Source organism: Rhincodon typus, chromosome 43 (genome assembly GCF_021869965.1).
Source record: "Rhincodon typus isolate 14 chromosome 43, sRhiTyp1.1, whole genome shotgun sequence".
Classification (NCBI taxonomy): Eukaryota; Metazoa; Chordata; class Chondrichthyes; order Orectolobiformes; family Rhincodontidae; genus Rhincodon; species Rhincodon typus.
The window spans coordinates 2,498,533-2,511,014 of record NC_063374.1 but is presented as its reverse complement, the minus strand read 5'-3'; the positions used below and the strand labels follow the sequence as shown (position 1 = coordinate 2,511,014).

Genomic DNA, 12,482 nt, shown 5'->3' with positions numbered 1-12,482 from the left:
TTTACCCACATTATGAACTTACATTAGGGGGTGTGTCAGATTGTCCCCACGTTTGGGTATATGAAACATAGAAAATAAGTCCATGAGTTGGCCATTCAGCCCTTCGAGCCTGCACCTCCATTTAGTACGATCATGGCTAATCATGTGACCTCAGTATCCCATTCCTGCCGTCTTCCCATACCCCTTGATCCCTTTAGCCACAAAAGAATAAGGGGTAAGCCATTCAGGACTGAGATGAGGAAGAATTTATGAATATGTGGAATTCTCTCCCACTGGAAGCTGTTGGAACCAGTTTATTAGATATATTCAAGAAGGAGCTAAAGGGATCAAGGGGTATGGGAAGAGGGCAGGAATGGGATACTGAAGTCACATGATTAGCCATGATCGTACTAAATGGAGGTGCAGGCTCGAAGGGCTGAATGGCCAACTCATGCACTTATTTTCTATGTTTCATATACCCAAACATGGGGACAATCTGACACACCCCCTAATGTAAGTTCATAATGTGGGTAAATACCATGAAGGAACTTGGGAGATCATTAAGTAACCCACCAACACGTTCTACAGTTCTAGAGGGATCCAAAAAGGTGGGGGGGGGCAGGGAGGAGGATTTGTCCTGATTCCACCAAGGGGGAAACCACTGGGCATGTCCGGAAGAAACAATCAAAGAAGGGCTAACTCAGTGTGGATTTGCCTCTTACAGGAACTGCTCATTGGTTATTCACTGGCAGGATAAACAATCTTTTCTTATGTGTGCCTTAGTGGGAGACACCTATTATGTCACCCGGACACAAAAAAAGGAAGGACATGGTGCACACTAGATGGACAGAACATGGCTACCAGCAATATCTCTTTCAACTTAAACCATTAGCCACCAAATTCTGTTTAAGCCAGAAGCCAATGAGAAACTGTGCATAACTCTATCCATCCACCCAAATAATACAGACAAGACTTACGGTGGTTCATAACTGCTGAACTTCAATCTATTCCACACTTCACTGCAGATGGGTAAAGATCAATTTTGAGACGAAGGAAGTTATCCATAAAAGCGCTATACACGTGAAGGAGATTAAAACTCAAGCAGAAGAAACAGATAGGGACTTGCAGGCTCCAAATTTCTGGACTGAAATTTTGAATTGGGGACTGAACACTTAGGTCCATCCATGGATCAGAATTGTGACTCATGTGATTGCTGTACTACAATTTGTTGTTGAAATTTTTTTGTTTGTTAAAGCAGAAAGTTAAGAAATGGAAGGGAATGACAACAGATTGATCTCAAATACTAGACAATAACTCATGTGGAAGAGGGTTTGTAATGGTTCCTTACTATAAGGTAGGAATAATAAAGACATGGTTAGTTTGTAGAATTTCTTACTATCCATTTATTTGTACTGATGTGACGCATATCTTGCAAGATATGGAAAGCTTATAACAGTATATTTGCCATAGAACAAAAGGAAAATGAGTAAGATATTGTAAACTAATTTGTAACTTTGATTACACTTATGACTATGGTTTTGATAAGTGCAACAATCTAAACAGCACTTCAAATAACTCAAATGAAGTAATGCTTTGCCGAGAATACATTGCTGTAAGGTACTGTCCGGAGGTGCCCTGGAGAATGCAGCAAACATAGTACAGATTATCCTCATAAATTTTTGGATCAAAAGCGGGGAGATGTTGGATAAGGCTGAAGATAACAGGAACTGATAAGAGACTTTACAATGGGCTGTTATGTGAGTAGAATTATGCTGAGTCATTCAGCTCTGCGAAGAGCTAAGATTGCACAAAATCAGTAACTGCTGTCTCTGCCAAATAGGGACAAAACATTCGGGATTGGTCACGTGTGCGGATAATTCCAAATAAGGCATACACTTGACACAGAGACTTGTGTATAAATCAGCCCAGGAAAATCATTGATTTTCAGCAGAACTTCGAAGAATAACTTTGCAGGAGGTATTCTACATCAGAAGGCATCGTGAAGGCATCAAGAAGATTTCCAACCTGGCCAGCTGCCAACTGTCCTGGGTAGTAAGTTTTCGGTTAGTTCCAGAACCAAGAATGGTGAAAGATGGTGATTGAGATATCCCTAGTAGTTAAAAGCGTGTGTTATTCGTTGAAGTACTTAATAAATTAATTGAGTTTTATAGAGCTCTAAGTGTCTCTCTGCTGTATCTTATCTACATACTGTTGTCTTTCAGAGATGGGCAACATCATTGTCACCCAGATCTTCCAGCAGAGGGGGAGGGACACTACAAAGCAGGGATATATTCACAGTAAAAAAACAGTCACTGTCTTTGCTCACAAACTCACTGGTGATGCAGCAGTTTGGATTTTACAGCAAATCCCTTCCCAAGTGCACATGAATGATCTCTCCCGTGTGAGATTGCTGATGATGCAGCAGTTTGGATTTCATTGTGAATCCCTTCCCACACTCAGTGCAAGTGAATGGCCTCTCCCCAGTGTGAGTTCGTTGGTGTACGCTGAGTTGCGTTGACCACTTGAACCCAGTCCCACAGTGAGAGCATCTGAACGGTCTCTCATCGGTGTGAACACGTTGATGGGACACCAGGTTCCCAGATCTTTTAAAGCACTTCCCACAGTCTGGGCATTTAAAAGGTCTCTCCTCTGTGTGAACTTGCTGGTGTTTCAGCAGGCTGGATATCATAGCGAATCCCTTCCCACACTCAGTGCAGGTGAGTGGCCTCTCCGCAGTGTGAGATCGCTGATGTACAGTGAGTTGGAATGATCGCCTGAATCCAGTCCCACAGTGGGAGCACCTGAATGGTCTCTCATCAGTGTGAACACGTTGATGCAACATCAGGTCCCCAGATCTTTTATAGCACTTCCCACAATCTGGGCATTTATAAGGTCTCTCCTCTGTGTGAATTCGCTGGTGGCTCAGCAGGATTGATTTCCGAGCAAATGTCTTCCCACATTCTGAGCAAGTAAATGGTCTCTCCCCAGTGTGAATCCGCTGGTGATTAATGAGGTCACATGATTGCTTGAACCCAGCCCCACAGTGAGAGCAACTGAAGGGTCTCTCGTCAGTGTGAACACGTTGATGCAACTTCAGTGCCCCAGAACGTTTATAGCACTTTCCACATTCAGGGCATTTAAAAGGTCTGTCCTCTGTGTGAACTTGCTGGTGTTTCAACAAGGTGGACGATCGACTGAATGCTTTCCCACATTCAGAACAGACGAATGGCCTCTCCCCTGTGTGACTGTATTTATGCTGTGACAGGGCAGATGATCTGCTGAAGCCTTGTCCACACGTACAACACGTGTACGGTTTCTCCCCACTGTGAATGGAGCTTTTTCCTTCCATGTCCAAAATCCAATGATATTCAGGCTACAATAAATTGGGCAACTGTCAGATCCTGAAGTGACGTTTGGTTTCGAATCTCCTCACTGACAATCTTCCCCTTCTAATATCCTGCGAAATTTGTTGAAAACATAAAAACAGAAGCAAGTGAGAGCCCAGAACAAGAAGAAAAGACAACAATACTAAGACGTAGGAGAAGTAGGCAATTCAACCCAGCGAGTCTGCTCTCACCACTCAGTGAGATCAGGGCTGCTCTGATAATCCTCATGTCTATTTTCATGCCTTATCCCATAATCCTGGATTCCCTTACTGATTAAAAATCTATTTTTCTCAGCCTTGGACACCGTGAGCAGCCCAGCCTTTATAGCCCTTTGCAGTAAAGAATTACACAGATTCAGTATGTCCTTAGAAAAGGGACTCCCCCGCATCTCAGTCTTAAATAGGTAACTCCATACCCTGAGTCTACGTCCTTGGGTCCTCAAATGTCAAACCAGAAGGAACAATCTCTCAATCTACATTCAAACCTCTAGGAATCATATATTTTCAATAAGGTCATCTCTCATTCTTCTGAACTCCAATGAGTACAGGCCCAGTCTGCTCAATCTCATCTCCTAAGAAAATCCTCCCATATCTGGGATCAATCTCCTGAATTGCTTTTCCTAAAATAAGGAGACGAAAACTGTTCACAGTATTCCACCCGTGAAAGGGGAGGCAATGGCCTAGTGGTATTATCGCTGGACTGTTTATCCAGAGACCCAGATAACATTCTAGGGACCTGGGTTCAAATCCTGTCATGGTAGATGGTATTTGAACTGAATTAAGAATCTAGTGATGATCATGTGCCAATTGTCAGGGGAAAACCTATCTGGCTCATAAATGTCACTTCGGGAAGGAAATTGCCATCCTTATCTGGTCTGGCCTATATATGACTCCATTTCCACAGCAATGTCATTGATCCTTAGCAGCCCTCTGGGTAATTAGGAATGGACAATAAATGCTGGCCCAGCCAGCAACACCCTCATCTTGTGAGCAAGTAAAGAAATCTGATTAGTGCCCTGTACAATTTTAGCAAGACTTGCCTATTTTTATACCCCATTTCCTTTTAGATAAAGGTCAACAGACCATCTACGTGCCAGATTACCTGCTGAACTCGAATACTAGCTTTTTGTCTTTCAAGCACAAAGACCCACAATTCTCTCTGTGCTGCAGCTTTCTGCAGTGTTTTTTCCCCAGATAAATAATATTTACCTCTCCTACTCTCGCTGCCAAAGTGCATAAACCTCAATTATCCCCACATTATATTCCATCCAATGAGTTTTTGTCCACTTGCTTAACCTGCCTCTAACTCTCTGTTGTTTCGTTGTGCCATCTTCACTACTTGCCTCCCCATCTATTTTGGGTCACCTCCAAACTTGGTGACAGTACATTCACTTCTGTCACCCAGGAGATTAGTATATATTGTAAATAATTGTGGCCCCAGTATTGATCTCTGCCATGTCTACTGTCTGCCTTCAATTCATTACCCAGTTTTGAGGTAATGAAGGATTACCTCATTCATCGAAGTAATGACTAATAAATAGTCCCAACACTAGGATTTCATGGGTTCTCATCTCATGAAATAATCTCATATATAAATACCTTACTGAATGCTTTTTGGGAATCCAAACAAAGTTCGTCTATTGGTTTCCCCCTTATCTATCTTGCTTGTTAACTACTCAAAATATTTTAACAAACTTGTCAGCTACGACCTTGCCTTCACAAAACCACATTGACTCTGCTTGATTTTATGCTGTATTTCTAAATGCTCTATTATTCCAACTTTAACAACAGACTCTTAACATTTTCCCAATGACAGATTAGGTTGTGAAATTGAGCTGAATTAAGCTGGTAGTTTGTGGGGCTGGGCACTCAGAAAAGGTTTCTATGAAAGCTATCAATTGTAAAACCCAATCATCAAGCCCCAACTCATTTACTAATATCCTTCAGGGAGGGAACCTGCCACCCGGTCTGGTCATAGAGATTCTGACCTCCACAGGACATTGGGGATTTTGGTGCGGGGTTGGGGGGAGGATGCAGTGGGAGAAAGAGAGGGGTCCGAAGGAGGAGGGATTTTAATCGATCAACAGCTCAACCATAACCTTAGCAAAACCTCCCAACCAGCCACTTCCACCACCTTGAAGGACCACGGGAGCATGGCCACCTCGAAGCTCTCTCCATGTCACACAATGTCCTGAAATCCAGTGCTGGATGAATAGAAATTTCCTTCAATTTAATCAAGAACTTGGGAGCAGAGTCTGTTCAGGACAGATGTTAGGAATCACTTCCATACAAAGGGGTGGTCGAGGTTTGGAACTCTCTTCCAAAAATGGCAGTTGATGCTCAATCAATCATTCAGTTATTAGTTTTAAGTCCGAGATAAACTTTTCTTCAGCAAAGGTATTCAAGGATATGGGCCGAAGGCAGGTATATGGAGATAGGCCACAGATTGGCAATGATTTCATTCAATGGTGTAACAGTTGAATGGTCTACTCCTAATCCTTTGTTCACTGGAAGCTACTGGCTTCAGTCCCTGTTACAAACTTCCAAACTCCAGCTGCATCGCTTGCTCTGGTAACTATCTGAACCAGATTCTTCGAAATTTTGGTGGAATATCAGCCTTGGAGATCAGCTTTCAACCACACAGGCACATCGTCACCATGATGCTCTATTTCCATTTCAGTGACATGGCCCGATTCCAGCACAATCTCAGCTCCACGTGCTAAAAATCTCATCCAGTCCTTTGTAGCCTTGAGACTGAATGAGACTAATACACTCCTTATCCACCTTCCACTTTCAATCTCTTTATAATCTGAAGTCCATCCAACATTGCACTACCCATGTGCTCACTCACACTGAGGCTTGTTCTCCTCACCCTGAGCTCACTGACCTGATGACCTCACCAGTTGAAAAACAGCAACATTTAAAAAATTTCTTGTCTTTGTTTTCATATCCCTCTACAATAGCGATCGTTCCTATTGTTGTAATCTCTGCCAGCCATACAATCCTTCAAGATATCTGCACTAGCTTAATTATGACCTCTTCAGCATCTTCAATTAATTGCCCCATCAATGGTGGGCGTTCTTTCAGTATGAAACTTTAAAAAATCAAATTAAGAAGCAAGTAATTAAAGTGGAGATGCGACGCCAGGTGATGCGGGAGCTGGTGGACACCATCATAGTTAATAGTGACTACATCCATAGCAAGTGTTGGTTGCTTGAGGAACTCCAGTTCAGACTGATGAGCTGGAGTCTGAGTGCTGAAAACTGCGACACATCAGGGAGGGGCGAGAGTTAACCTGCACTGTGTTTCAGGAGGCAATCACACCCCTTATATTAACTACCTCAAATAGGTCAGTGGTCAGGGACAGAAGGGTGTGACTGTGAGTGAGGCAGGTAGAGGGAACCAGAGGGTAGTGCTGAAGGAGTCTCAACCCTTCAGCTTGTCTAACAGGTTTGAGAATTTGCTCCCTGCGTGGATGAGAGTGGGGGCTGTAGAAAGGATGAGCAAACTGACCACAGCACTGTGGTCGAGGGAGACATTTAAGGTGTTGGGGATGGGAAAGAAACATAGTTGTAATCGGGAGTAGTGTAGTCAGGGAAATAGATACTCTTCTCTGTTGCCAGAATTGACAGTCCCGAAGGCTGTGTTTCCTGCCTGGTCCTGTGTTCAGGACATCTCATCTGGGCTGCAGAGGAACATGGAGTAGGAGGGGAAAGATCCAGTTGTTGATAAAAATGGAAAGAGAAAAGAGGTTCTTCTGAAGGAATATGAGCAGCTGAGGGCTACATTAAAAAGCAGAATCAGAAAAGCAATAATCTCTGGATTACTACCTGAGCCACAAGCAAATTGGCACAGCATCAGCAAGAATAACAAGGTAAATATGGCTGGTAGATTGGTATTGGAGAAACAAGCCTCCTTGCAGTCGTTGGGATGTGGGGAAGAAAATAAACCAGGAGCCAGGAAACACACGTAAGAAAGGCACTATTACAATCATCATGGGGGTCTTTATAAGCAGGTGGACTGAGAAAATCAGGTTGGCAGTGGATCTCAAGAAAAGAAATTTGTGGAACGTCTATGAAACTTTCTTTGAAGCAGTTTGTGGTACAGCCCACTAACGAACAGGCAATTCTGGATTTAGTAACATGTAGTGGGGCAGACTTGATCAGGGTACTCAAGTTGAAGGAACCCCTAGTCTGGAGTACCATGTCCAGTCTAGTCACCCTATTACAGGAAAGATACTATTAAGCTGGAGAGGGTTCAGAAGAGATTTACCAAGATGTTGTCAAAAATGCAGGAGTTATGACAGGCTGGATAGGCTGCAAATTTTTTTCACTGGAGCCTAGGAGGTTGAGGGGTGATCTTATAGAGCTTTATAAAATCATCAGGGGTATAGTTAAGGCGAATTGCAAGTATCTTTTCCCCTAGGATGGGGATTTCAAGACAAGGGGCATGCTTTGAAGATGAGAGGTGAAAGCTTTTTAAAAGACATGAGGGGCATTTTTTCTTAAACACAGGGAGTGATTAATGTGGGGAATGAACTTCCCAAGGAAGTGGTGGACATGGGTACAGTTACCACTTTTAAAAGGCATTTGTTTAAGCACATGAATAAGAAATGCTTGGAGGGATATGGGCCAAGCACAGGCCGGTAGGACTAGTTTTATTCGGGATTATGGTTGGAATGGACTGGTTGGACTGAAGGGTCTGTTTCTGCACTATATGAATCTAGACTCTATAGCAGTGACCATAACACAATAGAATTCACCCTGCAGTTTGGAAAGGAAGAATACAGGTATTTCTGCTATTACACGTGTTTCATTAATGCAAATTGGCTGTAACGCAATTGATGAATTGTGGACGTTGTTTGGATAATGCTGTACAGGTATAGCAATTTTCTATAGCAATTTCCCTATAATGTGGTTTTCTATAGCACGAGGTCACACAAGAACACAACAATCACGTTACAATATCTGTATTGAAATTGATGTATTACAATTGAGGAAAGACATGAGGGAGGAGCTGGCCAGAGTTGATTGGAAGGGGGAGCCTAGCAGAGAAGACAGTGAGGCAGCACTGGCAGGAGTTTCTGGGTAATTCAGGAGACACTGCAGAAATTCATCCCAAGGAAGAAGAAACATACTAAGGGGAGGACGACACAACCATGGCTGACAAGGGAAGTCAGGGATAGCATAAAAGCAAAAGAAAAAGCATACAATATGGTAAACATTAGTGCAAGCCAGAGGACGGAAAGCCTTGATAAACCAGCAGAGGATAACTGAAAAAAAAACAATGAGAGGGGATAAGATGAAATATGAGAGTAAGCCAGCGAGTAATATCTAAAAAAAAACTTCCAGTCTTCTTTTATATCTAAAAGGTTACAGAGAGGCAAGAGAGGACATTGGTCCGCTGGAATATAAGACTAGAGAAGTCGCAATTGGAAACAAAGAAATGGTGGAGGAACTGAATAGGTTGTTAGCACCAATTTTCACAGTGGAAGACACCAGCAGCATACCAGGACTTCAAGAGAGACATGGGGCAGAAATGAATGGGGGGGTAAGGGGGCTCTGAAATAAATGGGGGGGGCAGTGATAGAAGGTGGATAGTGGAGCAGATAGGTGGGAGAGAAGACTGACAGGTCAAGAAGGCGGGGATGAAGCTAGTAAAGGTGAGTGTAGGTAGGCAGTGGGGATGGGGGTTGGTCAGTGAGGAGGGAGGGTCAGATAGGTGGGAGGGATGACGGACAGGTCAAGGAGGCAGGAATGAAGCTAGTAAAGGTGAGTGTAGGTAGGCAGGGGGGGTGGGGGTCGGTCAGTGAGGTGGGAGCAGCGGACAGGTGGGAGAGAAGACCGGAACCCAGAAACGGGAGGAACACACCTCACATTCCGCCTTGGAACCCTACAACCCAAAGGTCTCAATGTGGACTTTACTCGCTTCAAAATCTTCCCACCCCCGACCTCATTCCAAGACCAGCACCCCCTCTCATCCCCGCCTCCTTGACCTGTCCGTCTTCTGTCCCACCCATCTGCTCCTCCCACCTCAATGACCAACCCCCACCCCCACTGCCTACCTGCACTCACCTTTACTAGCTTCATCCCTGCTTCCTTGACCTGTCCGTCTTCTCTCCCACCTATCTGCTCCATTATCCACCTTCCATCACTGTCCTCCCTGTCTCTATTTATTTCAGAGCACCCCTCGCCCCTCCCATTTCTGAAGAAGGGTCCAGACCTGAAACGTCAGCTTTCCTGCTCCTCTGATGCTGCCTGACCTGCTGTGTTCCTCCAGCGCCACACCTTGTTATCTCAGACTCCTGCATCGGCAGTTCCTACTATCTCAAACTATAGGCCGGGCAGCCTGACCTCAGCTGTTGGTAAGATTTAGAGTTCATTATTAAGAATGAGACTGCAGAGTACTTGGTCGTGCATGGTAAAGTAGGGCAGTCAGCACAGCTTCAGCGAGGGGAGATCATGCCTGACAAATCTGTTAGATTTCTTTGAGGTTGTAATAAGCAAGTTAGACAAAGAAGAGCCAGCAGACATGATCTGTTTAGATTTCCAGAAGGCCGTTGACAAGGTACCACACAGCAGGCTGCTAAATAAGATAACAGCATGGTGTCAGCAGCAAGATAGAGGATTGGCTGACTGGCAGAAGGCAGAGAGTCGGGAAAAAGGGGTCTTTTCCAGGAAGGTGGCTGGTAACTTGTGGAGTTCCGCAGGGGTCAGCATTGGGGCCACAACTATTCATGTTATGCATTAACAATCTGGACAAAGGAACTGAGGGCATTGTTGCCATGCTTGCAGATGACACCAAGGTAGGTGGAGAGACAGGCAGTGTTGAGGAAGCTGGGAGGCTGCAGAAAGATTTGGACAGGCTAGGAAATGGATAAAGAAGTGGCAGATGGAATACAATGTGGGAAAGTGTGAGGTTATGCACTTTGGTAGGAAGAATAAAGGCACAGACCATTTTCTGAAATTTGAAGCACTTTCGGGACTTGAGTCCCAGTTCAGGAATTCTCTTAAGGTTAACATGCAGGTTCAGTTGGCAGTTCGGAAGGCAAATGCCACTTATTTCAAGGGGCCTAGAATACAAGAGCAGAGATGTACTGCTGAGGCTGTATCAGTTCTGAGCAGTCCACATTTGGAATATTGAGAGCAGGTTTGGGCCCTGTACCTAAGGAAGGATGTATTGGCATCAGAGGGGGTCCAGAGTAGGTTTACAAGAATGATACTGGGATGAAGGGCATGTCATAAAAATAGCAGTTGAGGACTCAGTCTGTGTTCAATGGAGTTTAGAAATATGACAGGGATATAGGAAGGACAGAAAGGGAGGCAAAAGAGGAGGAGGAGTGATGTTTTTGATCAAGGAAAGCATTACAGTTGTAACTAGAGAAAATATTTCTTAAAAAAAAAATCATCCAGTGCAAATATATGGGTTGAAATTAGAAATAAGAAAGGAATGATCACCTTGATGGGATTATACAATAGGACCCTCAACAGTCAAAGGGAAACTGTGGAACAAATATGTAGAGAGATCTCAGATATATGTAAGAATAATAAGTTTGTAATAGTAGGTGATTTTAATTTTCCAAATTGGCTGGGACTACCACCGTTTTAAAGGTTTGGATGGTAAAGAATTTGTTAAGTGTGTTCAAGAAAATTTTTTCAGATTGAAGGCCTGTCACCAGAGGGATAGGTTCTGGGTCATCTTTTGTTTGTCATTTATATAAATGATCCGGAAAAAAACATAGAAAGCATGGTTAGTAAGTCTGCAGATGACCAAAACTGGTGGCATAGTGGACAGCGACAAGGTTTACTAAGATTACAAAGGGATCTTGATCAAATGGGACAACGAGCTGAAAAATGACAGATGGAGTTCAATCCAGATAAATGCGAGATATTGCATTTTGGTACAACAAATAAACGTCGGGCTTACACAATTAATGGTAGGGCCTTGGGGAGTGCTGTAGAACACAGGGACCTAGGGGTCCGGGTATATAATAGTTTGAATAGGAAAGGTTTGGAGAGATATAGGCCAGGGGCAGGCTGGTGGGATTAGTTTAATTTGGGATTATGTTCAGCATGGACTGGTTGGACCGAAAGATCTGCTTCTATGCTGTTTGACTCTATGTAAATGTTCCTACTAGAAAAGGAGCTAAACTTGACCTTCTTATGTGTAGTAAGGCAGGGCAAGTGTCTGAAGTGACAGAGGGGAACATTTTGAGTCTAATGATTATAATTCTATCAGTTTTAAAGCGGTTATGGAAAAGGATAACCTTTCCATAGAAGTTAACATTTTCAATCGAAGTAAGGCAAATTTTACTGGTACAAGACAAGAACTTTCAAAAGTTGATTGGGTAGACTATTCACAGGTAAATGGACGTCTGATACATGGGAGGCATTCAAAATTGTGGTAACAAAAGCTCAGGGCCAGTATGTTCCAACAAGAGTGAAAGTCAAGGCTGGTGTGATTAGAGAACAATGAATGAATAAAGATATTGAGGCTCTAGTCAAGAATGAAAAAGAATTAGATATATACAACTGGGTTCAAATGAATTTCTTGAACAGCATAAAGAGTGTAGGGACTTTCTTAAGAGGGAGATCAGGAAGGCAAAGAGGGAAATGAGATAATCTTATCTGCCAAGGCTAATGATAATCCAAAGAGATTCTACAAGTACAAATAGAGCAAGAGAGCAATTAGGGAGAGAGTTGGGCACCTTAAAGATCAAAGAGGTCATCTTTGTGTTGAAACTCAGCAGATGGGAGAGGTATTAAATGAATATTTTGTGTAATTTTTACTGTGGAGAAAGCTAGTCTAAATATTCACTCTCCATGTATGAAGCCGGGCAGTTCTTGTTGCCAAACTATTTGATCAAGGGCCAAAGAAATGGAGACTAGGTAATGTTTCTAGCAGCTGGATTGACTTTCTATTCTATATGGCTTCACACTACAGTTAGAATCTATATATTACTCAAACTGGAAGGTTTTGAGTTATGGGATAACAAGGTGTAGAGCTGGATGAACACAGCAGGCCAAGCAGCATCAGGGGAGCAGGAAGGCTGACGTTTCGGGCCCAGACCCTTCTTCAGAAACTCATTTTCTGAAGAAGGGTCTACGCCCGAAACGTC

At 43.4% G+C, this 12,482-nt stretch overlaps 1 protein-coding gene across 8 annotated transcripts in view; it reads right to left on the bottom strand.

Annotated features, from left to right (window-relative positions):
* Positions 1 to 1,354: 1,354 nt before the first annotated feature.
* LOC109917789 (gastrula zinc finger protein XlCGF7.1-like) overlaps positions 1,355 to 12,482 on the bottom strand; it is a 23,171-nt gene continuing 12,043 nt past the window's right edge. For all 8 annotated transcript variants that reach the window (XM_048619492.1, XM_048619499.1, XM_048619493.1 and 5 more), the window contains one exon: positions 1,355 to 3,436. In XM_048619492.1, coding sequence (XP_048475449.1) covers positions 2,336 to 3,328 — 993 coding nt within the window. In that variant the 5' untranslated portion in view covers positions 3,329 to 3,436 and the 3' untranslated portion in view covers positions 1,355 to 2,335. The remainder of the gene's footprint in view (positions 3,437 to 12,482) is intronic.